We start from the raw sequence: 23,465 nt of genomic DNA on the forward strand, positions 1-23,465 counted from the left end.
TTTCTATACCAACCATAAAGTGTATATTCATTTTAAACCTGAAACTGTGTATTTCTTTTTAACTAATTCCTTATTTTACAAGAGCCAAGGAAAGGTTAGAATGTCTAAGACTGTAACAACGCACTAATTACACCGGCAGTTACCACAGTGCAAAATGTGCAATCTGTGTAGGACTGTGGTGCAACTCCCTGACAAAACACTTGGCACAGTCGGCAGCATTTGCACAGTGGATGGGTGGAGTGTAGTGGCATTGCACATAATGAGAGCCTGAGATAGGGAAAGCTCCGCTGATGGCACTAGGAAGAGCTCTGCTTGCAGTGTTTACAGGAAGTCCCTGCATACCCGAGAATGAGAGGTCTCTTATTGCTCATGGCTTAGAAAAAGCTGCTTCTGAGGCTACATCCACACTACTATATTTTAATTTTAAAATTAGCATTTTTAAACCTCTGTCCACACTTGTGTTTTCACATCATGTACAAAAGTATCACCACAGACCCTAAAATGACTGACAACATAAATGATGTTGTAGCAGTGCTACATGATTAATGTCGTCGTAAATGTACTTTGTGCTGAGTCCCGTCTTTCGGCGTGTTGTCCTGTTTACGTGGTCTGTGCGTATGTAAATATGCTCCCCTGGAAACAAAAGGGGAAGGTTAACACTGTGGAACCATGGTCCCTCATTATAATTGGTCCTGTCAATCCCATCACCTGCATTCGATCATTCGCTATTTAAACGCAATGACAGAAAGAAAAAAAAAAAAATATCCCGTTCTACTAGACCGCCAATTCAGTACAGAGACAGAAGAAAGCAGCAATTCAAATCATTCACACCTTTGTCTACCTGTCACTTTCAACGCCCGACAACATCATCTTTGCACCGAAAAACCCTGGGGTTCTGGATTATGCCACGTACCGAGGATAAGCACGGTGAGACTGTTTCTTGTTGTTTGGGGAGAGGAGCAAGCTATCATTTTCATTTTAGGACAATTTTTCCAGCTGATCCAGGTTTATAAACATTATCCATTTTCCGTTAAATCTTCCGGACTTTTATGTGTGTTTCGTACTTTCTGTGTGTCTTATTGAGTTCGTGTTCAGTGTGGGGTCAAGGGAGGGTTTGTATTGTATATTAACTTTGTGCTGCACTTTTTCTTTTTATTATTACTTTCCGCCGGACACTTTTGGGGTTGAATGTTATGTTGGGGTATGATTGATATATATATATATTGTTTGGAGTTTGTTCATTTCTTTCTTTATCAATATATACTCACTTTACTATGTTATACTAGCTGTGTAAGCCAGTGCTGTAAAAAGTCCGGAGTCCTAGAAACTATTGAAATCGTCAAAAACAAAATTGAACTGTAGAGATGTCAGGTAATTGAAAGGAACAACTCTGGGCGTCTCTCTCCTAGGTTTCGTTGTGCTGACGTGCCTGCCTCGCTTGTGTATGAGCAGCGGGAATAAAAGTAAAAGGAATACCGTTTTACCGATGTGCTTGTCTCGCTTGTGTAAGAGTTTCTCTTTTCTCTGCGGTTTAACTTTGGCAACAGAGTCGCTTTCTTCCTCCGACTCGTTACCTTGGGGCTGCCTTGCTAGCTCTCTGAGCTTCATAATGTAGTAGCTCAAGGATCCCTCAGAGTAGGATCACATCTTGCAGTAACAGGATTTGATCCAACAATCTTCCAGACACAAACACAGATCCTTCACCTCTGAGCCACCACTCTCATTGCTGTGTTTGAGGTTAATGTAGACATTAGAAAACTAAATTTGGTACATTTTTATTAAGATATACTAAACAGTTGATTATGTAGTGTTTATTTTTTCAGTCTTTAACAATATTTACACCCTGAATTTCATATTTGGGTTTTTAATCCCATTAAAACCTGAAAGTTGCTCTAGGGGGCGCTGTACAGTGACCTTTGGAGGTCAGAGTGCAGGATCAGACATTTCTCCTCCAGGGATTAATATCAAAATCAAAAAAATAAAGTAAAATGAAAAATAACAGCTCACTTAATTAGGCTAAAAGTCCAATTAAAAATAGAAGTTGGTTGTAAGAAAAACCTGCAGCCAAAGCAGGCCCCCAGGACCGCATTTGGGGACCATCGCTCTAGATGGTTACTGAGTAAGTTTGACTCACCTTGTGGTAGATGTCAGGTGGAGAGGTGACTAAGGTTGGACAAAATGAGGTAACACCATGCTCAAGTACTTTCTTTGCGACTAGTGTGACTCCTCCTTTCACATCATCTGTTGCTAGAGAAAAATCTATCCCATAACCTCCTAGTGATCAAAGCAGAACAGGGTGTTACAAAGTTAAAAGTCAACCTACATCTTTTTAGAGTAAGGCAATGCATTCACACAAAGACATCAAACTAAAAATGGAAATAAAATGCAGTAGTAAAGTAAAGGCAACAGTATGATGTTTCAGAACATCATCACGATGTCCTGCTCGTAAGAATGCTTCATAATGGCTCACCATTTATCTGGACATCAATGAAACCAGGAGCAATTATGCTACCCTGGCAGTCAACCTGGATGTCTGCAGAGCCTTTCTCGTCAAAAAACAGCTTCTCTGGGTTCAAGATGACCCCTTCACGGACCCAGAGATCCTCTCTGATACGCAAAAGAAACAAACAATGAGATGACATATTCAGAAGAAGAAAAAAAAAAACAAGGAGAATGACGCATTGTTTAGCCATAGAGTGTTCAGAAGATATTAAATCTACGGACACCAAGCACAGCAAATGATAAAAAAAAAATTTGTGCAAAAAAATTCTTGTTACTCATGTCACATAATCCACATCAGGCATCCTGCTGTATGCTCATAACAGGCGAAACACAATCATTTTTTACTAAAATATTGTTAAGTAAATAAGGAAACTCAGAGTAGTGCATGCATACGGGCCTGAAGTGTCTGAATTCAAGCCCCGCCTCTCCCTCTCACTCACTGGTCAAGAGTCCTGTGTTCAATTCAAAAGCTGCTCCCTTGTGAACAGCAGTGAAAATCGATGGGAAGTGCATTTTGGACTGAAGCCAGGAGGCACTTTTTAACTCAAACAGTTTTGGAATCTGGAGGAAACTACTAAGCCATGGTGTTGAAGAAGAAGAAACCTTGACCACCCTTGAGAAGTTATCTGGATGAGATATTGGGACAGCTTAGCTCTTAGCTGAATCAATGCGCCTGATGGACTGAGTGGCCTCCTCTCATTTGTTAACTTTATGTTCTTATGAGTTTCCTGTGCATGCATGCACTACTCAGATTTTAAGCAAGTATTTATTTTAAAATTGTGTAACTGCTGCTGTACAGGCTTTAAATGTTCTAAGTGCCGCGCAAGATGTACATCAAGCAGCAGCAGAAAGCCAGCAGCTGATCGAGCAAAGAGGAGGTAAAAAAAAAAAAAAAAAAAACTGCATTTGTTTCCCATTGTATCACCATTTAAGAGGGGGTTTCAGAGAAGCAACTGCGTCTCCTTGGGGTGCGATCAGCCCCCCTCTTCACAATGCGAGCGGCAGAGACGTGAAGTGGCTGGCACATAGCGCAGGCCGGGTGGGGTTGGGGAGCGAAGCGAGCAGGGGGTAAACACCCTAGTAGTATATAACATCAGTTACCCACTGACTTAAAAGAGGTGTGTTTGGATTCTTACATTTAGCAAGATAAGTCTATGTGCTAATAGTGAAGTAAAGGCAATTACAGTTTGCTTGTCCTTCTCCAGTTTAAGCCCATATGGGGGTCCATCAAACACAGCTGTTAGTGGATTAGGAGCGATTGTGACTCCAAGGCTGTCTGACAGGCATTTAAAGATTTAGGTCCAGAATGATGTTAATTTGCTGCATGTGGCCCAATGAGGCTGCAGCTCGATTGCAATGTTTGCAGGTTGGCTCTCGTCCTGGAAACATTTTGGACAATTTTAAACGAGACAGATGCACTTGATATATAATTTTAAATTTAAGAATAATTGTATGCTTTGCGCATATGGAGCTCGAGTGAATTTTGTGCGTGGCTAGCTTCTACTCCTTTTCTGAGATGTTGAGTGAGAGATCCTTTTCCCAATGTACTCTGGGATCTTTGAAAGGAAGGGACTGTAAAATGTTTTTATATATTATGGAGATGCTGTCCGAGTCCTCAAGACTGATCAATATTTCTTCCGGAATCGTGGTAGGTGGAAGGTGAGGGAAATTGGGTAGGTTTTGTTTGACAGAGTTTCTAATTTGAAGGTAGTGAAAATATTGTCTATATACAGATCTAATCCAGAATGTTTTCCAAACATTAAAAACTGCGTACATTTGAGAGGATGGAAAGGATGTTTTTATATTGTTGCCTGTGGTTCAGCCTTGGTCTCCATAGATGTGCGTTCCGTCAGAAAATTTCTTTCCCACCTCCCCACGAAAACATGAGATTAAACATTTTTTTTTGGCTGTCACTATAAACTACACAGGGTAAGTAAAAACAAAGTATTCCTTTATTCCTAAAGGAGTGTTCCTTTAAAAAAAGTTTACACGGTAAGTAAGACTGTAGTCAGAAGAATGAGAAGAACTGGGCACAAAGGCAAATGCTGCTGCTCTTGAATGAACGGTGAAGCAGAACCGAATTTGATCTGCGAACATCAAAAATTTAGTAGAAGCGATGATTTGTCAGAACTTACTTTTGCAGTTTGTGATCTTTCAGGATCTTACAGTTTACAAACTGTGTAATCGGAGCATCAGACACAGATTTATTCGACGGCATTATCCCGCTCCAGGTTTAGACCTGCAGCAAAGAGGAAAAGTAAAACTTCAGGACAAACAGTACATGCTGCACACCAATTGGAAATTAGAAAATGAATGTGTGGCGTAACATCCCGGTGCATCTGAGGACTTAGTCAAATGTTCTGAAAGTTGGAGCACTTCCTTGTTTTGTTTGCTTACTTCATCACAGTAAATATTTTTGTAACAATTTAGGAATAACATTGATAATAGAGCGGAATTACATGCAGTAGTACAGAACATATAATACAATTTCTTAACAGCAGTTTATGATAATCAAAGCTCAAATAGGACCGCGGGGGCTGGTTCAGCTTCTGAAGACGCCAGCCTCCAACTCAAGTGATGTCGAAATTGCATTTGATTGCAGGGGTCTTTGACGAATTGCAGTTGCCATTGCTTAGAGCCTTCATAGACTTTTAGACAGAAGTACCTGATGGAGTCCCCATTGAAGTCTCAAGCTACACCGGAACGTGTCGCCTCCCCAAGAAAATGAGAAAGTCAGAGAAATCCTTATTATTCAATCATTATGATCTGCAGAAAATTCAGCTGTGAGTTTGTTTTTAGCGTAACGCAAACATGGAGGACTTGATTATTGACTGCACGCCTAATGGCTTACTGAGCCGTGCTTTGAGAGCCCATTTTGTCCTCCATTCACTTGTTGGTAAGTTAAGTGACTTTGCTTTCCTTTCTTGCCCTCTTTAATTTTACAGTCACAAAGGTCATTTCACTCATAGGTACAACTGCAGGCAGCAGGAGATCAGACGGAGTTGGTGTGGCAGAGGTTCACATGGCCAGCTGAAGGGACAGCGAGTTCCCTGCCACATGCATGGCACGGCTTGAATTTCACTAAGTTGTGCTGGAATCTGTTCTGTCATTAGCAGCGTCTATTGGAGAAGTAAAAGGAAGATGTACAAAATATACAAGTTGAAATAACCTCAAGGTAAATTTAGAAGTACAGTTATCAATAGTGATTGGCAGGGGTTAGGGGCACAGGACCCTCATGGATACATTTTGGCCTCCCCCTTCCCCACCACACCTCCCATTAATGTCCTGTTGACCACAACGCTGACCAACAACATATGATTGATTGTTCACCAAATTCTAGGCAATACAATAGCTAGAAATATAAAACAGTAAAACAACACGTAATGATGGTATGGCGAGCCGTACTGGTCCTCACACCCACTGGTGTGGCCGCAGCAAAGGCTTCACAGATTTCCTGCTCTTTCTCTCTCGATATGTCTTACTGTCAACTCGTTAATGGAAAACTCCACCTAAACATGGTATTTTTTTCTTAAAGATTACGTACCCTATGTAGTTTGTAGGGGGTGGCTGAGAAAAATTCCTAATCTCATGTTTTTTGTAAAGAAAGTCAATGGCACCCGACGTGACTAATTCTGGACAACAGTAAACGATGCGAAAAACATCCAAGTAAAAAAGAAAAGCACTTCTCACGTCACTCATGCAGGCTTTTTCCACATGTCCGACATCCATTCGTATGGTCAGAACGTGCAACATGTGTGCATTAATTGCTACAATATTATTAACATACTGTAAAAACTGTATTCATAGTAAACAGGAAAGTTGTCATTCCCACAATGCTGTGCATGTGACTTGAAGATCTGACTCTCCTCTTCATTCATTGGTCAAGAGTCCTGTCTTTAATTAAAACGCACAGACCTGTGCAAATGACATCATCTATTGTTTACTACTCATGAAATAATTTCCATTTAATTATTGATTACAAACCTGGAAATATTGGGATCCACAAATCGTAAAGCTGTGAATCGCAAGGGCCAACTGTATTCGAGGTTGCAAATTAGCCAGTGCTTTTAAAGGATTACATTTCAAAAATGTGTATGGCATGCTCTATTTGAGATATCTCAAAGAAAATTTAATTTGAAGAACACCTGTAGCATATTTCAAACAGTTTGAACCACTCTGAGCTGTGTGATTACATGCAGACAGACATACAAGACGATGACAGTAGGTGCACCCGCATAATAACACACCTAAAAGGGAAATCAAAAACTGAGAGTGCAGATGAGAAAATGACCCAATTACACGGGTTGGCAGCTCCATTATCAGCATTAAAACATCTTTGACCACTGGCGACATGAAGAAACACTTTAAAAGATATATGGAACACATTAAAAAGACATACTGTTACAATATGGATTTTCCAATTACCTAAATACCAGCAAGAATCACAAGCGGACACAGGAAGAACGAGCAGTTGTGGTACAGACCAGAAATAAAGCTGCATCTTTGTAGGTGTGGGGCAGGAACGTAAGCCAGTGAGCCACCATGTCTATAAATCTATCTGTAATAATAAAAAATGTATTTCATTTATCAGTGGTGGGGGGCAACTGATCTAAACTCCTAAGGCACAAGTAACTGCTCATTCATGGTTTCTCCCATACAAAAATCAAAAGGGTGAGGCCATTTTCCAAGTTATTTTTTACACCTGTGTCTTTTGAGTTTTGTAAATGACATTGTTCAGGCTAACAAATACAAAGCCTTTACTACATGTTAGCGTCTGGAAAAACTGGCTGTGAGCATCTAACAGACCTTGTAGCTCTTAGCGAGTGCTCTCATCTTCTCATGGATGTGCACAAACTGTGGTTACAGGATGTTTCTTGTTACGTGTTAGAAGCATAAATCTCTGTTATGATCAAATGTAGCCATGTTCTCACAGCTAAATATCCTTAAACATATTTCCAGTTTTAGGGGCACATTGACATAACCCGACAGCAAAGCAGACCTTCAGACATTTTCTAGAGCAAAGGATTTCCTGGCTTTTCCTACAGCAGCCACAGTGCCTCTTATTCTGCTCCATTGCTCAATCATCAAGCTGTTCCTCATGACAAATTCTGAAGTTGATCAGCTGTTTAAATGTTTCCTCAGTCTGTGCCCTATTTGTATTTTCAGAATAAGATACTCATGCTCTCATCTCATTTATATCCACTGTATATCAAAATACTGTTTAAAAGCAGAGGCAGGCAGGTAAGGAGATCTGGTGTTGCTAAACTGTCCCTGATGCAGCTGATGGCTGCTTGGTTTGCTCCAGCTACTTAGAGGCCATGTCCTGGATAAGCACATCAAGAAAATGGATGGATGTATAAATATCTACACTATATAAATGTTTATACACATTTGCATTTCTTATTAAATATATAAGCAAGCTTAGTATACAGTTATTAAACACTGTAAAACAATTGTGACATTTGAAACATTAATGATTATCATCTACACAAAAAGATGACGAGGAGTATAGTCGGATTTGATGGTATGAAGTGCTGATGCTTCAATGAAGAACTGTACATTGGGTCATTTCATGGATTTTTAACGACCGTATTTTAGAGCACATTAATCGGGCACATCCTCCTGCCTTGTACCCTGTGTTGGCTGAGATTGGCTTCAGTAGACCCCCGTGACCCTGTGTTCGGATTCAGCGGGTTGGAAAATGTATGTCTGTATGTATGTATGAATCGGGCATGATGGAATACCGATCTCTGAAACAGGTCGCAAAGAGGCGACAGTATGTGAGTTTTGGATCAAACTCGAGGAGCTACGGTACCCTGAAGAGACGTCCATTTAAAAAGAAAGCGTAATAACAACACACACACACACACACACACACACACACACACACACACACACACACACACACACACACACACACACACACACACACACTTCTTTAAATCTTTCTCGTGCTAATTGACTGTTCACGGGTATTTGACCAAAGTTCATTGTCAAGTCTTCGCTCCCACAAGGAACTTTCGTATCAGGCAAACATAGACAGCAAAACAAATCTTTTACAAAACATAAAAAAAACAAAAAACGAACAAGCCTGACAGCGTTTCCAAACTTGTCACAACTGATTCACAAGCCATCATCTTACACCTACCGCTTCTCATAACGCAGCGCCGAAACTCTCGAGCAACCATCCGCTCAAACGGTGAACACGAAGTCATGTGACAAGGCGAGTCAGGCGACCTATACCGCTTCCGCTTTTTGGCACATTATCTTCGCCATCTTGGTAAGGTCACTTGCGTCTCAGTTCGAATGCAAAATTTGCCGTGTTATTTCACTGTGCCAAACAAGGCAACAATCAACGGGAATCATCTGGGAGAATTTCCTACGGCTGCTGTATTGAGGACCATGTCTACATTCTGGCCAACATGGAGTCATTCTATCTCCTTGCTTTTTCTGGGCTTCTGATATTCCATTACTCTTCTTAGGACTGAAGCGAGTGATTCTTGGAGACACCAGGCACTGCAGGGCAACTCTGGGCCAAATTCTCCTATGTGCTTTGTGACAGGCACTGACTCCTCAAATGTCATACTGACCTGATAGATTTTTAAGTAATACATGTTTTGCCGATATTCTTCATTTTATAATAACAACTTTTGTCTACTTTTCTGTCATGCTTGCTGTATTCCACTTTTAGCGCACAGCCTCTTTTAGGTTACAAAATGAAGTATCTTGTGAGCCAAAACATTAATCCACTTTACAATGCTAATAATTTCACTACATGATTACAAGAAGCTGCGGTGGGTTGGCACCCTGCCTGGGATTGGTTCCTGCCTTGTGCCCTGTGTTGGCTGGGATTGGCTCCAGCAGACCCCCGTGACCCTGTGTTCGGATTCAGTGGGTTGGATAATGGATGGATGGATGATTACAAGAAGTAAAACACAAGGCAGTATTTCACTACATATTGTACTGTATGTATAATTTCCATCCATCCATTATCCAACCCGCTTTATCCCAACTGCAGGGTCACGAGGGTCTGCTGGAGCCAACACAGGGCGCAAGGCAGGAAACAAACCCCGGGCAGGGCACCAGCCCACCGCAGGACACACACACACACACACCAAGCACACACACAATTTAGAATCGCCAATGCACCTAACCTGCATGTCTTTGAACTGTGGGAGGAAACCCACGCAGACACGGGGAGAACATGCAAACTCCACGCAGGGAGGACCCGGGAAGTGAACCCAGGTCTCCTAATTGCGAGGCAGCATCGCTAACCACTGTGCCACCGTGCCGCCCATGTATAATTTGTTTGTGACAAGTACAATTTTGCTTTGATTTGTTTTAATTTGAACAATCTCTGGGTGTGGTACCACTTCATTACAGGGCCCACTCACTCATATTGGGGCAGCCCACCAAACCTGCACCGAGCACCCAGAAAAGAAGGAAAGTGAGAAAGGGAAACCTTCATAGGTGGACAGTGGACTCAGAAAGTCTTCAGACCGCTTCACATTCTGCACACTTCATTTTGTTGTAGATTTAGTTGTAAACGGACACATTTGCCATGTTCACCTATCAATCTACACTTAATAACCCATAATGTCAAAGTGAAAACGTTTTTTTTTTTCAGAAAGGTTTGCAAATTTATTAAATATCCAAAACTGAAATCTCTCCTTCATATAAGTATTCAGACCCATTCTTCGGTACTTTGTAAAAGCCCTTTGAGCAGCAATTCCAGCTTCAGGTCTCCTTGGGTACGTCTCTACAAGCTTTGCTCACCTGAATTTCATAAGTTAATGCCATTCTTCCTGGCAGATCCTGTCAAGCTCCATTAGATCGGAGGGGAAGCGTCTGTAAACTACCATCTTCAGGTCTCCCCACAGATCTTCTATTGGGTTTCAGTCTGGACTTTGGCTGGACCACCTAAGGACAATCAGAGACTTGTCCCAAAGCCATTCCAGTGTAGTCTTTGGGTCATTGTCATGCTGAAAGGTGGACTGTTGCCAAAACTGATATAGCGTGCACTCTGGAGCAGGTTTACTTCTTCAGTTTTGACTATTTTCATCCCTCCCTTGATTCTGACTGGTCTTCCTGTCCCTGCACCATCACTGCATGATGCTTAAGCCGCCAGGCTTCACTGTAGAGATGATGAGCAGTGCATGGTCCTCACTAGTTATAGCGCTTGGAGTTCTGACCAAAGAATGCAATTTTTATCTTATCAGGCCAGAACCCTTTAAATGCCATTTGGCAAGCTAGAAGAGAGTGGTCAATGCCTTTTGTACAAGAGTGGCTTCAGTCTACCATAAACACCTGACTGATGGAATGCTGCTGTAATGGTTGTCTTTCCAAAAGGTCCTCCCATCTCAGCAAGGGACTGCTGAAGCTCTGTTTGAGTGACCAATGGGTTCTTGGTCACCTCCCTTGACCAAGGCCCTTCTTGCCCAATTACTCAGTTTCTGCCAGGCAACCAACTCTTCCAAACTGCCCCCATTTTTCAATTATGGTGCTCATGGGAGCTTTAGAAATGGTTTAGGAAGGTTCACAAGTGAATGTTGATATCTGACTCCGTCAGTTTTTAAATAGGTGGATGTGGCAGGACCTCCAGGCGAAACCCAGAAGTGACATCAGAAGTCATCTCAGGACTCAACCTCCGGTCTGTGGATGAAAAAGAAGAAGACGTCTGAGGCCACAATCCATCAAAATGGCTGCTGTCACATCATCCAGGTGGATACTACACATTAGTGGTGACTGAAGTGGCTCCCCACTCACTGAAGTGCTTTGAGTAGTGAGAAATGCGCTATATACAGTCCTATGAAAAAGTTTGGGAACCCCTCTCAGCCTGCATAATGATTGGCTGTACTTTCAACAAAAAAGATAACAGTGGTATGTCTTTCATTTCCTAGGAGTACTGGGGTGTTTTCCGAACAAAGATTTTTAGTGACGCAGTATTTAATCGTACGAAATTAAATCAAATGTGAAAAACTGGCTGTGCACAAATGTGGGTCCCCTTGTCATTTTGCTGATTTGAATGCCTGTCACTGCTCAGTGCTGATTACTTACAACACCAAATTGGTTGGATGAGCTCATTAAGCCTTGAACTTCATAGACAGGTGTGTCCAATCATGAGATATAAAGGTATTTAAGGTGGTCAATTGCAAGTTGTGCTTCCCTTTGACTCTCCTCTGAAGAGGGACAGCATGGAATCCTCAAAGCAACTCTCAAAAGATCTGAAAACAAAGATTGTTGAGTCTTCTGGTTTAGGGGAAGGCTACAAAAAGCCATCTCAGAGGTTTAATCTGTCAGTTTCAACTGTAAGGAATGTGATCAGGAAATGGAAGGCCACAGGCACAGTTGCTGTTAAACCCAGCAGGTCTGGCAGGCCAAGAAAAATACAGGAGCAGCATATGAGCAGGATTGTGAGAATGGTGACAGACAACCCACAGATCACCTCCAAAGACCTGCAAGAACATCTTGTTGCAGATGGTGTATCTGTACATCGTTCTACAATTCAGCGCAATTTGCACAAAGAACATCTGTAAGGCAGGGTGATGAGAAAGAAGCCCTTTCTGCACTCACGCCACAAACAGAGTCCCTTGTTGTATGCAAATGCTCATTTAGACAAGCCAGATTCATTTTGGAACAAAGTGCTTTGGACTGATGAGACAAAAATGGAGTTATTTGGTCAAACAAAAAGCGCTTTGCATGGTGGAAGAAGAACACCGCATTCCAAGAAAAACACCTGCTACCTACTGTCAAATTTGGTGGAGGTTCCATCATGCTGTGGGGCTGTGTGGCTAGTTCAGGGACTGGGGCCCTTGTTTAAGTCGAGGGTCGGATGAATTCAACTCACTATCAACAAATTCTTCAGGATAATGTTCAAGCATCAGTCACAGAGTTGAAGTTACGCAGGGGTTGGATATTCCAACAAGACAATGACCCAAAACACAGTTGGAAATCTACAAAGGCATTCATGCAGAGGGAGAAGTACAATGTTCTAGAATGGCCGTCACAGTCCCCTGACTTAAATATCATTGAAAATCTATGGGATGATTTGAAGCAGGCTGTCCATGCTCGGCAGCCATCAAATTGAACTGAACTGGAGAGATTTTGTATGAAGAATGGTCAACAATACCTCCATCCAGAATCCAGACACTCATCAAAGGCTATAGGAGGACAGCGTCTAGAGGCTGTTAGATTTACAAAAGGAGGCTCAACTGAGTATTGATGTCATATCTCTGTTGGGGTGCCCACATTTATGCACCTGTCTAATTTTGTTTTGATGCATATTGCATATTTTCTGTTAATCCAATAAACTTAATGTCACTGCTGAAATACTACTGTCTCCATAAGGCATGTCACATATTAAAAGGAAGTTGCTACTTTGAAAGGTCAGCCAATGATAAACAAAAATCCAAAGAATTAAGAGAGGTTCCCAAACTTTTTCATATGACTGTAAATATAAAAAAAATATTATTATTAAAGACCTGCAGGCTTGGTGAAACGGCAATGCTAAATTGGCCCCAGTGTGTGTTCTCTCTGTGAAGGACTGGCACCCTGTCCAGGGTTTACGCCTGCCTTGGAGGCCCTTGTAACCCTAGTCTGGATTAAGTAGGTTAGAAAATTAGACGATGGGGGCATTTATAATTTTATGCTTTGATGCCAATACAGCAGTGTGATTTGTAGAAATTTGAAATCAACGAATGAATCGATTCTGAATCATCTTTATAACATTATGGAATACCACCACTGATGCGATCCGCTGTAATAATGCAGAGTTCTGCAGCAATATCTGTGGACCCCAGTATCGTAGGTGCTTTCTATGGTCCACAGATTCAATTATACAACAAGCCACTAATGTGGGATTAAGCATCTGTTTGTGAAACCACAGTAAACCAAGACATATAAAGAAGAAGCATGCATGGCTCCAACCCAACAAGGAGTTGACACAACAATTATCCACAAAAAGAATCAATTCTGGGTTCCTGTGTGCGCTAAGAAACTGATAGATAGATATTGCAGATGACGAATGGGACAGCCAGCAATGACAGAAGGGCCAACATTTAAAGCCCATAAATATTTGCTTTCTTGTCTTATCTTTCTTATCAGTTAGTGAAACTTAAAAACTGTTCCAGAAGTGGGTAGTGTGGTGGGGTGCCACCGCATGGGAACCTCAGTTGCACGTGTTCCTCTGAGTGGGGTTTGGATCACACCCTGTGTACACATGAGTTTCTTTCAGGTCACCAATCAAAGATATTCAGTTCAATGGACTGGCGTGAACAACTGTGGTTGCAGAGGTCAGTCTGTCTTGCAATAAAAGACACGTATTCCACCCAAGGTCAGCTTTATTGGAAACCCCCTACTACTAGGATAAGATCCCAACAGGGGTGGGTCTACTATCAGGGTGTTCTGGGTACCCAGGAGCTTATGATGGCAAAGGGACTTTTCACTAATCCCCCCCACCCACTTTAACAATCACATCTCTGTGTGCGGGAATGACACCTTCCTACCCGCTTGGTGAAACAATTTAATCTTCATGCGCCAAAAGCAACACTCGGATATACCATGCTGGTGTCGAACTGGTGTCCACGTGCTGCACTGGTATAAGTGTGGTCAACTCCCTGTTAAGGACCTAAGTCACCCATGGGTCTGTGAGGGTCTTCATCTGGGCTTGGCTCCAGCTCCCCTGAACCCCAAATGGGATAAACAGGTCCAAAAAATAATGAATGAATGAATTGAAGTCGAGAGACAGTCTCCTCTGACAAGGACAAGAATTTCACAACTAATACCCCTCAAGAGCAGAAAGCAGACTGTGTAAAACTAGGGTTGCAGAACCAGACCTGTGAAACTTACATCAACCGCGAATGAACTGCACTTAAAAGTGGGTGGGATCAATTAGGAGGTTCACGCAGTTTGAAATCTCTAGACCAATCAGTGCCTTGTGAAGGCGGAGCTCAGAGTAGTGGCGGTGATTTAAGCAGTAAACTTATTAACCTGGTCCGACAGACTGCAGGCATGTGGTCACGATAGATAAACCTTCTATCGCTGAAACTGTTAAGTTTAAACTTTTGTGTGTTGTGTGTGCGAAGAGCATTTTACATGTGTAAAAAGTAGACATGACTTTTGCAAAAGAAAAAGCTTTCTGTAAATGCAGTTTTTACTTTGGCATTCAAAGACATCACCAGATTAGTGATAAAAGGGAATGGTGCCCTGCCACTGGCTGCCTGTGGCATCTGTTCGTCTCAGGTATGATGATAGTCAATTTGAGTTTGAAAGAAATGGCAACTACATCCGCCAAAAGGTGAAATATAAAATATACGTTCAAAGTAAACAGTGTGACTGGCCCCCTGTCCAGGGTTTTGTTTTTGCCCAATGATTGCCCCGTGCCCCTGCTATGGGTGAACAGGTTAAGATAATAAATGGATGAATGGACTAAATGGTGTTCCATTTCACTGATGATGGCATGACATGACATAAGGAGAAATGTGACACTGCAGCCATGAACGTTTAAAGGGCACCAACTGGAAGAAATTGGGGGAGGGTTTTTAGGAGGAAATCCAGTGGTGGATTGCGCAGCCATTCACTGCAAACGTTTTAGCAAGTTGTCCCCTGATGTGTGCTCTCAATTCGAGAGTCACATCTCGCCCCACGAGACCAGCTGAAAACTACATGGCTGTCTTTGAATGGCTCTGACACAAGTAAACTGTAAATATTGGGTGCTTCACTGATGCCACAGCAGTACGCTGAACTGCTCCACCATTCTGGAAAGCTGCCATCATTGAAGTCCACTTTCAAGTTAACTTAGACACAGCTCAAAGGTGAGAATTACTGCAGGATTCTTTAATGCGGCCAAACTGATTTCATGTCAGTTTACTTGATTACCCTACAGAACAATTCAGGGCAGGGATGGCACAGAGCCAGAAACAAAAAATATGAATTTGCTTGCCATTCAAGTGCACAGTTCTGAGGTGGCAGGGGCCAATCCTAGCAGCACGGGGGTGCAAGGCAGGAGTCAACACTGGATGGTCTGCCCAGTAAATAAAATCATAGATATCTGCAATTTGAATTATTCTTGGATTAGTTTACTTCCAGATTACCAGCGACCGGAGAAGTCTGGTTTTACGCCTAAGAAGTCTACAATCGACTGCATTCTGGCACTGAGGGTTTTAATGGAGCATAAACGCAAATATCGGCAGATTTTCTTTGCAGCCTTTGTCGATTTTCGTAAAGCGCTCAACTCAGTTCATCGAGCTGCCCTGTGGGACATCCTGAGGGTTCGCGGGATCCCCTCAAGTTTGCTGGATATCATGGCCGGCCTGTACTCTGGTACTCTGAGTGCTGTGCAGAGTGGAGGCAGAACCTCTGTGTTTTTCCCAGTTGACTCTGGGGTTCATCAGGGGTGTGTTCTGCACCTAATCTGTTCAGTGCTTGTATGGACTGGGTGTTGAACAAGGTCGTGGGGTCCAGTGGCTGTGGGGCATCTGTTGGTGAAGAAAGATTCACTGATCTTGACTTTGCTGACGATGCTGTGATCTTCGCAGAGTCAATGGAGGCTCTGATCGGGGCTCATGAGAGACTGAGCGAGGGGTCTGAGTGTCTGGGCTTGTGAGTGTCCTGATAAAAACCAAAAGCCAGGCCTTTAATGACTTCTTGGGTACAGTCATCAGCAGTGTGTCTGTCTGCGGAGAGAGTGTCAACTGTGTTGAGAGGTTTATTTGCCTCGGCAGTGATATTCATGTCTCTGGTTACTCTTCCTATAAAATCAGTAGACGGATTGGGAGAGTATTGGGGGTCATGAGGTCGCTGGAAAGGGGTGTGTGGCGCTCCCGATATCTCAGCAAAAGGACGAAGGTCCAATTCTTTAGAGCCCTGGTGCTTCCTGTCTTGCTATATGGTTGCGAGACATGGACGCTATCCAGTGACCTCAGATGAAGACTGGACTCCTTTGGTGTCTCTTCGGAGAATCCTTGGGTACCATTGGTCTGACTTTGTTTTGCTCATGGAGTCCCAAATGAGGCACATTACCTGCATTGTGAGGGAGCGTCACTTACAACACTACGGCCATGTGGCACAATTCCCCGAGGATGATACTGTTCACAGGATCCTCATTGCTGGGGACCCGAGTGGCTGGACCAGGCCAAGGGGTCGCCCATGTAATACCTGGTTGAGGCAGATAGAGGGTCACTTCCAGGGGGTGGGACTGGACTGCCTGGGGGGTTGCCAACCGTGATACCGAGCTGTTTCGTCGTGTGGTGGGTGTAACAACGTGCTGTACCAGTGCATGCTCCCTGACCAGACTTGACTTGACTTAGATTACATAAACTTTTTTAATCCCAAGAGTAAATTTTGATGCATACACAGCAGAAATATAAAAAAACAAGGATACAGACTCACAGAACAAATAATACAATCAATCAATAAAAAAAAAAAAATGTATATCATGCAGAAATTTCAAAATGAACTTAAACAGTATGTCGGGAGGAAGCATTAAATTGCCTGATAGCAGTGGGCAGAAAAGACCCCCAGAGGCGCTTCTTAACACACTATGGTGGAATGAGCCTGTGGCTAAATGTGCTCCAAGACTTCGGGTTGCTCACACACACAAGCACACACACTTATACTGGGACAGCATTGAGTAACCAATCTGTTTAAAATGTATCACTTTAGGATTTAGGAGAAAAGCAAAGCATGCAAGGAAACATCGCCATGAACATGCAGGGCCGGCTCCACCATTTAGGTGAACCAGGCTTGTCACCTATGGTGGGAAGGGCAGAATATTTTTTAAACAAAACAGACCCTGACGTATGAACACTTGGATATCCTACTCACAGTAACATTATTATATCGTAACAAGCACAGGGATGAGAGAATCGGGTACACACACACCCACACACATAGATGCCACGCAGGATGTGCAGACTTGACCCTCACATAGTCGCCATATTTATTTTGTAACACCAGAACACAGAACAGGTAGACTGCTAGATGTTCCCAACTGTTAGTGTCCGGGGTAGCGCCACACAAAACAACAAATACGCTTCTTAAATCCGAGACAATTTGCACCTCACCTCACACTGTCCCCTCTGCACGCACACTTCACCAGACCATTCTTCAGTCACACACCTGATGACCTGTGGCTGCCTCTTTGAGATTCTTTTTCCTGTACGTGAATCTCCAGGACTCCCGTCTCCTGCCTCCTTGTCCACTCTACCATGCACAATAAGTCAGCTCCTGCACCCAGTCCACTTGGAGGTCCTTGTCATGCAGTCTGCTAGTTGCTTTCTCCTTCTGGAATCGCCAGACCTCCTGACCCCCACAATGCTCTTATTTAAATAACCCACACTCAGAAGGGGCACCATTTGCAGCTTCGCCTAGGGCAGCAAAAATACTACAGTTGGCTTTGTTGAAGCAAGAAGAGTTTGTAAAGTTCACAAAGACAGTGAAATGAAACTGGGATTCAAGGACTGCATTGGTGCACCCCAAAGCAAAATGGAACAGCGGAGAGGAGAAAATTGGAAGCTCCTGTTGTGCACCGAAAGGTCCTTGTCATTCAGCCTGCTTCTCTGAAAACGGTGGACCTCCTGACCCCTGCAACACTCCGGTTCAAATAACCCATGGTGGGAAAGGACACAATTTACAGCTTCATCTAGAGCAGGAAAAATGCTAGTGCTGGCCCTGTGGACACAAGTGGAATTTGTAAAGTTCACAAAGACTGGGACTTGAAAGCCGTGATGCTGTACCCCTAACAAGTGCAAAGCTGTGCCACCAAGACGCAAAATGGAGCAGCGGAGAGGACAAAATCAGAAAAAATCAGTTTGAAGATTAAGTCCTGGATCAGTCAGAAAGCTCCTGCCTCCATCTGAAGGTCCTTGTCACACCCTCTGCTCCTTGCCATCTCCTTCTGATCCCTGCAATGCTACCATTTTATTAACCCACGCTCAGAACGGGCAAAAAATATAGCTTTGGCTATTAGGAGAATTTATAAAGTTCACAACGACAGTGAACTACAAGTGAGACTCGAAAGCCGTGATGCTGCTCCCCTAACAAGTGCAAAGCTGTGCCTCCAAGACATAAAATGGAACAGCAGAGAGGAGAAAATAAAAAAAAAAGGATGTCTGAATGAGCAGTATGACCGTCACCACCGCAGAGGGAAAGCAGAGGAGGTTATTGGCAAGAAAGATTTGTGATTCTGATTGTGTTAGTGTGGAGGATGTCACCTTCCTCTGAGCCTGAAATAAAATGCTTGTCAAGCGAGCCAGGAAATGGGGCTAGAAGACAAAAAGCAATGCAGTAATCCCTGTAAGTCAGAGAGATGGCGTGAGGAGGGCAATTTTCTAGTTTACCTAGAACGTGTCGAGCAAGCTCATTTCGTCCTGCCAGTTCTGAAACAAGCAAAGCTTTTACTCTGGTTTCCATTGAGCACATCTGGGAACATCTTTAGAAGACTGTCCAGCAAGTATAAAAGCCTCATCTTGAAGCTTTAGAGCTTGCAGACGTCTGGCACAAGAGAGCGGTCCAAACGCACTGCCGCCTATTTATTCTGGCAAGCTGCTGCACCTTGAAATGAATTTTCTGCCTTCTGGGGTCCCAGAGCTCTAATGATCTGTCTGACGTCTTTAGTAATTAGAGGATTTTATTTGTATCGCGCCACTTGCTTGACGTTTCTCTCTCTCTTTTTCTCCCTCACACTCTCTCTCTCTCCCGGTTAGGCTAGTTTAACCCTCAAGAAGCCACAAAGAACATAGTGGCAGCATTTTTTTTCCGAAACCAAGACCCTCAGAAAAAGCTGGTGGCCCTTTAACTGTGCTCTCAGAGATGCTGGGCGGCTAAGAATGGAAATCACAAAAGAGGAATCTTACACAACAGCTCGCCTGCAGCTGCAAAAAATCCGATGGCTTGCGCGCTCCTCAGTTTCCAAGGGAGCGAGCGGCAATAGAAGAGCATGCAGTGCAGCCTTTGGCTTCTGCTTATAATTTGATTGTCATTTTGGCTTGGAATCGCAGGGAAGTGACATCCTGGCCAGGGAAAGTGTGCGCGCGCGTGTGAGAGAGTGAAACAGAGAGAGAGAGAGAAGGGGGGTAAAGAAAAGATGAGGCACATTGCGTCTCAGATGCCCCAGTTTCTGTGCTGCAGAAGGCTGCCGGGCACCGGTGCCAGATGATTCATCCCAACGAGTTCCGAGGGTGTTCTTCATCTTCAGGGAGGCAGGTGGAGCACGAGAGGTGATGTGCTAGTAGACGGAGCTGCGTTTTGAGAGGGAGCTGTAGAAATGGCCAGCTTTGGGAAACTCACCAACTATTTTAATCAGCGCAAATCAAGGGAGGAGCTTCGCCTGGGAAGGAAGGAGTCACGTCGAAGTGGCAGCTACTGCTGCAGCGTTTCTGAAGCCAGGTAGGTAGCTCTGGCTACACACTCTTTATTTTCACTTGTGCCATTCCGTTACCTTCTCCATAGCAGCTCTATGGAAAAAGGTGTCAAGGAACCGCCTGCCACTAGGAGTGATGGCTCCAGGAAACCTGGCAGCCACCGTGCGTGGTCTGCCGCTGTGGCCTCTGTGAAAAGGGGAGCAGGAGGTGATTTGCAAAGTTAGCGCGTCTTCAGCAGGACTTCAGCCTGCCCTCGCTTGCGGGGTCACATGTCTCCTGTGCTGATCCTCAAGTAAGCAGCTTGCATTGACATCTTCATTGAGGACATGAGACACAGCACTGTGCCATGACTCATAAAGCTGCAGAGCTGCGTTTCACCTGCTTTGCACAAATGAAACAAGGATGAGACATGCTCAGCTGGCATCTTCATTGAGGCTGGTCGATAGCAGGGATGGGAATGGCATGCTTGAGTGGTATTACAGCGGTGATGTGCAATTTTCCTCTAAATGATGCATCATACATTGAGATCTGTTGGGTTCTCCTTGGGTTCACTGATTTTGAGGGCCTCATGATGCTGTGGAGAGACAGAGAGACGAAGAGTCTTTTATACTGTGTTGAATAAGGCAAAGGAGGCCAAATCTAAACACAAATCCAAAGTTAGGCTGGGTGAAGATAAACTAGAAACCACACTTGGCTACTGGTGACATGCACATTTTCCTGAAAGCATTATTGCATATATGAAAAGGGCATAGAAATACATTTTCCTTTTAACATCACTTGACACATTTTTAAAGTAATGGGCATGCAGTGTGGTCTATGGAGAAAAGTGTGTAAGGCAATTTAGGATCGCCAATCCACCTAACCTGCATGTCTTTGGACTGTGGGAGGAAACCCATGCAGACACGGGGAGAACATGCAAACTCCACACAGGGAGGACTCAGGAAGCGAACCCAGGTCTCCTAACTGCGAGGCAGCAGCGCTACCCACTGAGCCACCATGCCGCCCGGGGACATTGCAATAATTTAAAAATAATGAAAATAGACAGATGAAGAGTTGGGGTTCTAGAGGGAACCCCCATTTAATGTCCTTTTGGATGAAAGAGAACAAAAAATGTGTTACACCAATCTGACTGTTACTGCTTCTGATAGTAAGGATATCTCTCCTTCCCGGAAGCAGGCTTCAAAATGATCATCGACATTCAGTGGGGCATTTGGTTAAAATCTATCTGGACCAGAAGAGACCGATTTGACAGACTTGTGCGGAATTGATGCCAAGCATCTTCCTGTAGCTTCTCCTTCATTCTAAACATAGCAATGTAATGCTGCCCTCACACGCTGTCGTGCTGGATAGGAGAGCACACTGAATTAAAAAAACGCAAACACAAATGCTAGAATGGCAATTTCAGATGAAATCATAGCCTAGTGAAATGGACACCAAATTTTTTCAGGCTCACATATTTTAAGGTGACCACAGCTTGGCTGTTAATATAAACTGGCATAATCCAATTTTTAGGGTCACAGAGGGCAGGAACTGATTTCAGCCACACTAAATACAAAGTAGGAGTTAATCCTGGCAGGGCATCATCCCATCACAGGGCACACCTGAGCGAGTATGATTTTCAGATTTGAGAGCTACACTAAAGTACCAAATCCACCTAAACATGGGGAGGACATGCAATCTAAACACAGCGACTGAGAACAGGATTCAAGCCTAAATAAATACATTAAAAAAATTAAGGAAAGGTTTGGAAGATAAATGGATGGAAGAAACTAATTTTCACATTTAAAAAACAGCTTGACTCTAAGGTTTCACTGAGTCGCTGGAGCATACAGAAAAACACTGACCAAACTTTACAATGAAGGCCAAATGACATTTCTTGCAGAAACTAAGTGGGTACTTTCTATCAGTTTCCTCAACAAGAAACTTGTATTTCCATCATATTGTAAACTTAGAGCATCACATCAACAGAAGGGGCACTGAAAACAGCTTGTGAGAGAAACACTGACAAGGATGAAGGAAAGACAACTGCATATGAAACATTTAGCGCGTATGTGCAAAGAAAGTCCTTTTCATGTCTTTATAATTTGCTGGGCTCTCTGGCTGTTACGATTGCAGCAGCAGCAAATGGCAAAGATGTGAGGCCTCCAACATTAGGTCTATAGAAGGCCTGTATCCTCACCAGCCTGGTGGACCCATCTCTTGGGGATCCACCCACAAAATACAGAAACAAACTCTCAGACACAAAAACTGCACAATAGCTAAATGGAATAAAAATGAACAAATATTAAATACTTAGAAAAATAATAAATGAACAGAACAATATTTTAAAAAACCAGGAAACATGCAGACTTCCAGTCTGGCATGGCGTTTCTTTCGGCCATGTCACTTTGTTAAGCACTGCACTTTCCTGTTACAGGGTTGTTTGTCGCCGCTGTTTGCTCTGCCACGGCATTGTGTTGATCACCGCACACTTCTGACAGAATTGTTCACCCATGATGTTCTTCAGCCATGTCACTTTATCAATCAGTGTCAGTACCTCAAGGTTGACGGTTGGCATGGCCTGTGCAATGTGCTTCACGGAACTGATTGCAGCTGCACCGCTGAGCTTTTGCTGTCAGCCATGCCGCATGTCCATGTCGCTGCTTGCCATGAGGTGTGCAGCCATGCTGCTGTCAGCCATGAGAAGGACCTGAAGCTAAATTCTGTGGCTGTGGTAGCTCTCCTGAGCAGTTTATAGGTGATATCATGGCAGCCTGTTTAATATCGCTCTAGAGTAGGATTCTGTCCCCACTTGTCTCAAGCCTGTAACAATCATCCCTCTGCCACTTGTTATCAAGTGTTTTGAGCTACTTGCCTCAGACACAATAAGAGCAGCATTCCCTACTCCCTGGACCAACACCAGTTCTCTTACATGGCAAACAGGTCAATTGAGGGTGCGGTCTCACTTGCCCTTCACACTGTCCCGTCACACCTGGAGCAGAGGGACAACTATGTGCAGATGCTGTTTACCTCAGTCTTCAACACCATCCCCCCAAAAAGATGGCTATTAAATTAAACAACTTGGGTCTCAACTCACACACTAACAGACCACAAACTGTGCACATGGGTAAGCACTTCTGTTCACCCAAAATACTGAATACTGGGGTATCGCAGGGTTGTGTGCTGAGCCCTCTCCTTTACTCTCTCTTCACAAATGATTCCAAATCTACCCATGATACTAACATCATAAGAAAGTTTGCAGACGACACCAGTGTGATAGGCCTCATCTCCGATAATGACAAAGCAGGTTATAGAGAAGAGGCTGAGAATCTGGAGAGTTGGAGCCAGAACTACAATCTTGCACTCAAATCCAAGAAAACAAAGGAACTCATTCTGGATTTCAGGAGACCTCAGCATTAAAGGCTAGATGGTGGAAACTTCCCAGAGTTTCAGATTCTTGGGAGTCTACATCAGCCAGGACCTGTCATGGACAACAAACACAACAGCAATGGCCAAGAAAGATCTTCAGAGGCTTCACTTTCTGAGGAGCCTAAAAAATGCACAACTCCCACAAGAGCTGCTGGGTAACTTCTACAGGTGCACCACAGAGTCTGTCATCACGTA

At 43.5% G+C, this 23,465-nt stretch overlaps 2 protein-coding genes across 2 annotated transcripts in view; one reads left to right on the top strand and one right to left on the bottom strand.

The window, feature by feature from the left end:
• amdhd2 (amidohydrolase domain containing 2) overlaps window positions 1-8,767 on the bottom strand; it is a 35,175-nt gene extending 26,408 nt beyond the window's left edge. The window contains exons 1-4 of the mRNA XM_028814280.2: window positions 8,651-8,767; window positions 4,638-4,741; window positions 2,471-2,607; window positions 2,135-2,274 (exon numbers count right to left, since the gene is read on the bottom strand). Of these exons, the coding sequence (XP_028670113.2) occupies window positions 2,135-2,274; window positions 2,471-2,607; window positions 4,638-4,720 (360 nt within the window). The 5' untranslated portion in view covers window positions 4,721-4,741; window positions 8,651-8,767. The remainder of the gene's footprint in view (window positions 1-2,134; window positions 2,275-2,470; window positions 2,608-4,637; window positions 4,742-8,650) is intronic.
• A 9,902-nt stretch (window positions 8,768-18,669) lies between these two features.
• The window catches only part of LOC114661132 (ankyrin repeat and fibronectin type-III domain-containing protein 1), a 261,597-nt gene continuing 256,801 nt past the window's right edge, over window positions 18,670-23,465 (top strand). The window contains exon 1 of the mRNA XM_051933396.1: window positions 18,670-19,887. Coding sequence (XP_051789356.1) covers window positions 19,766-19,887 — 122 coding nt within the window. The 5' untranslated portion in view covers window positions 18,670-19,765. The remainder of the gene's footprint in view (window positions 19,888-23,465) is intronic.

Source organism: Erpetoichthys calabaricus, chromosome 11 (assembly GCF_900747795.2).
Source record: "Erpetoichthys calabaricus chromosome 11, fErpCal1.3, whole genome shotgun sequence".
Taxonomy (NCBI): domain Eukaryota; kingdom Metazoa; phylum Chordata; class Cladistia; order Polypteriformes; family Polypteridae; genus Erpetoichthys; species Erpetoichthys calabaricus.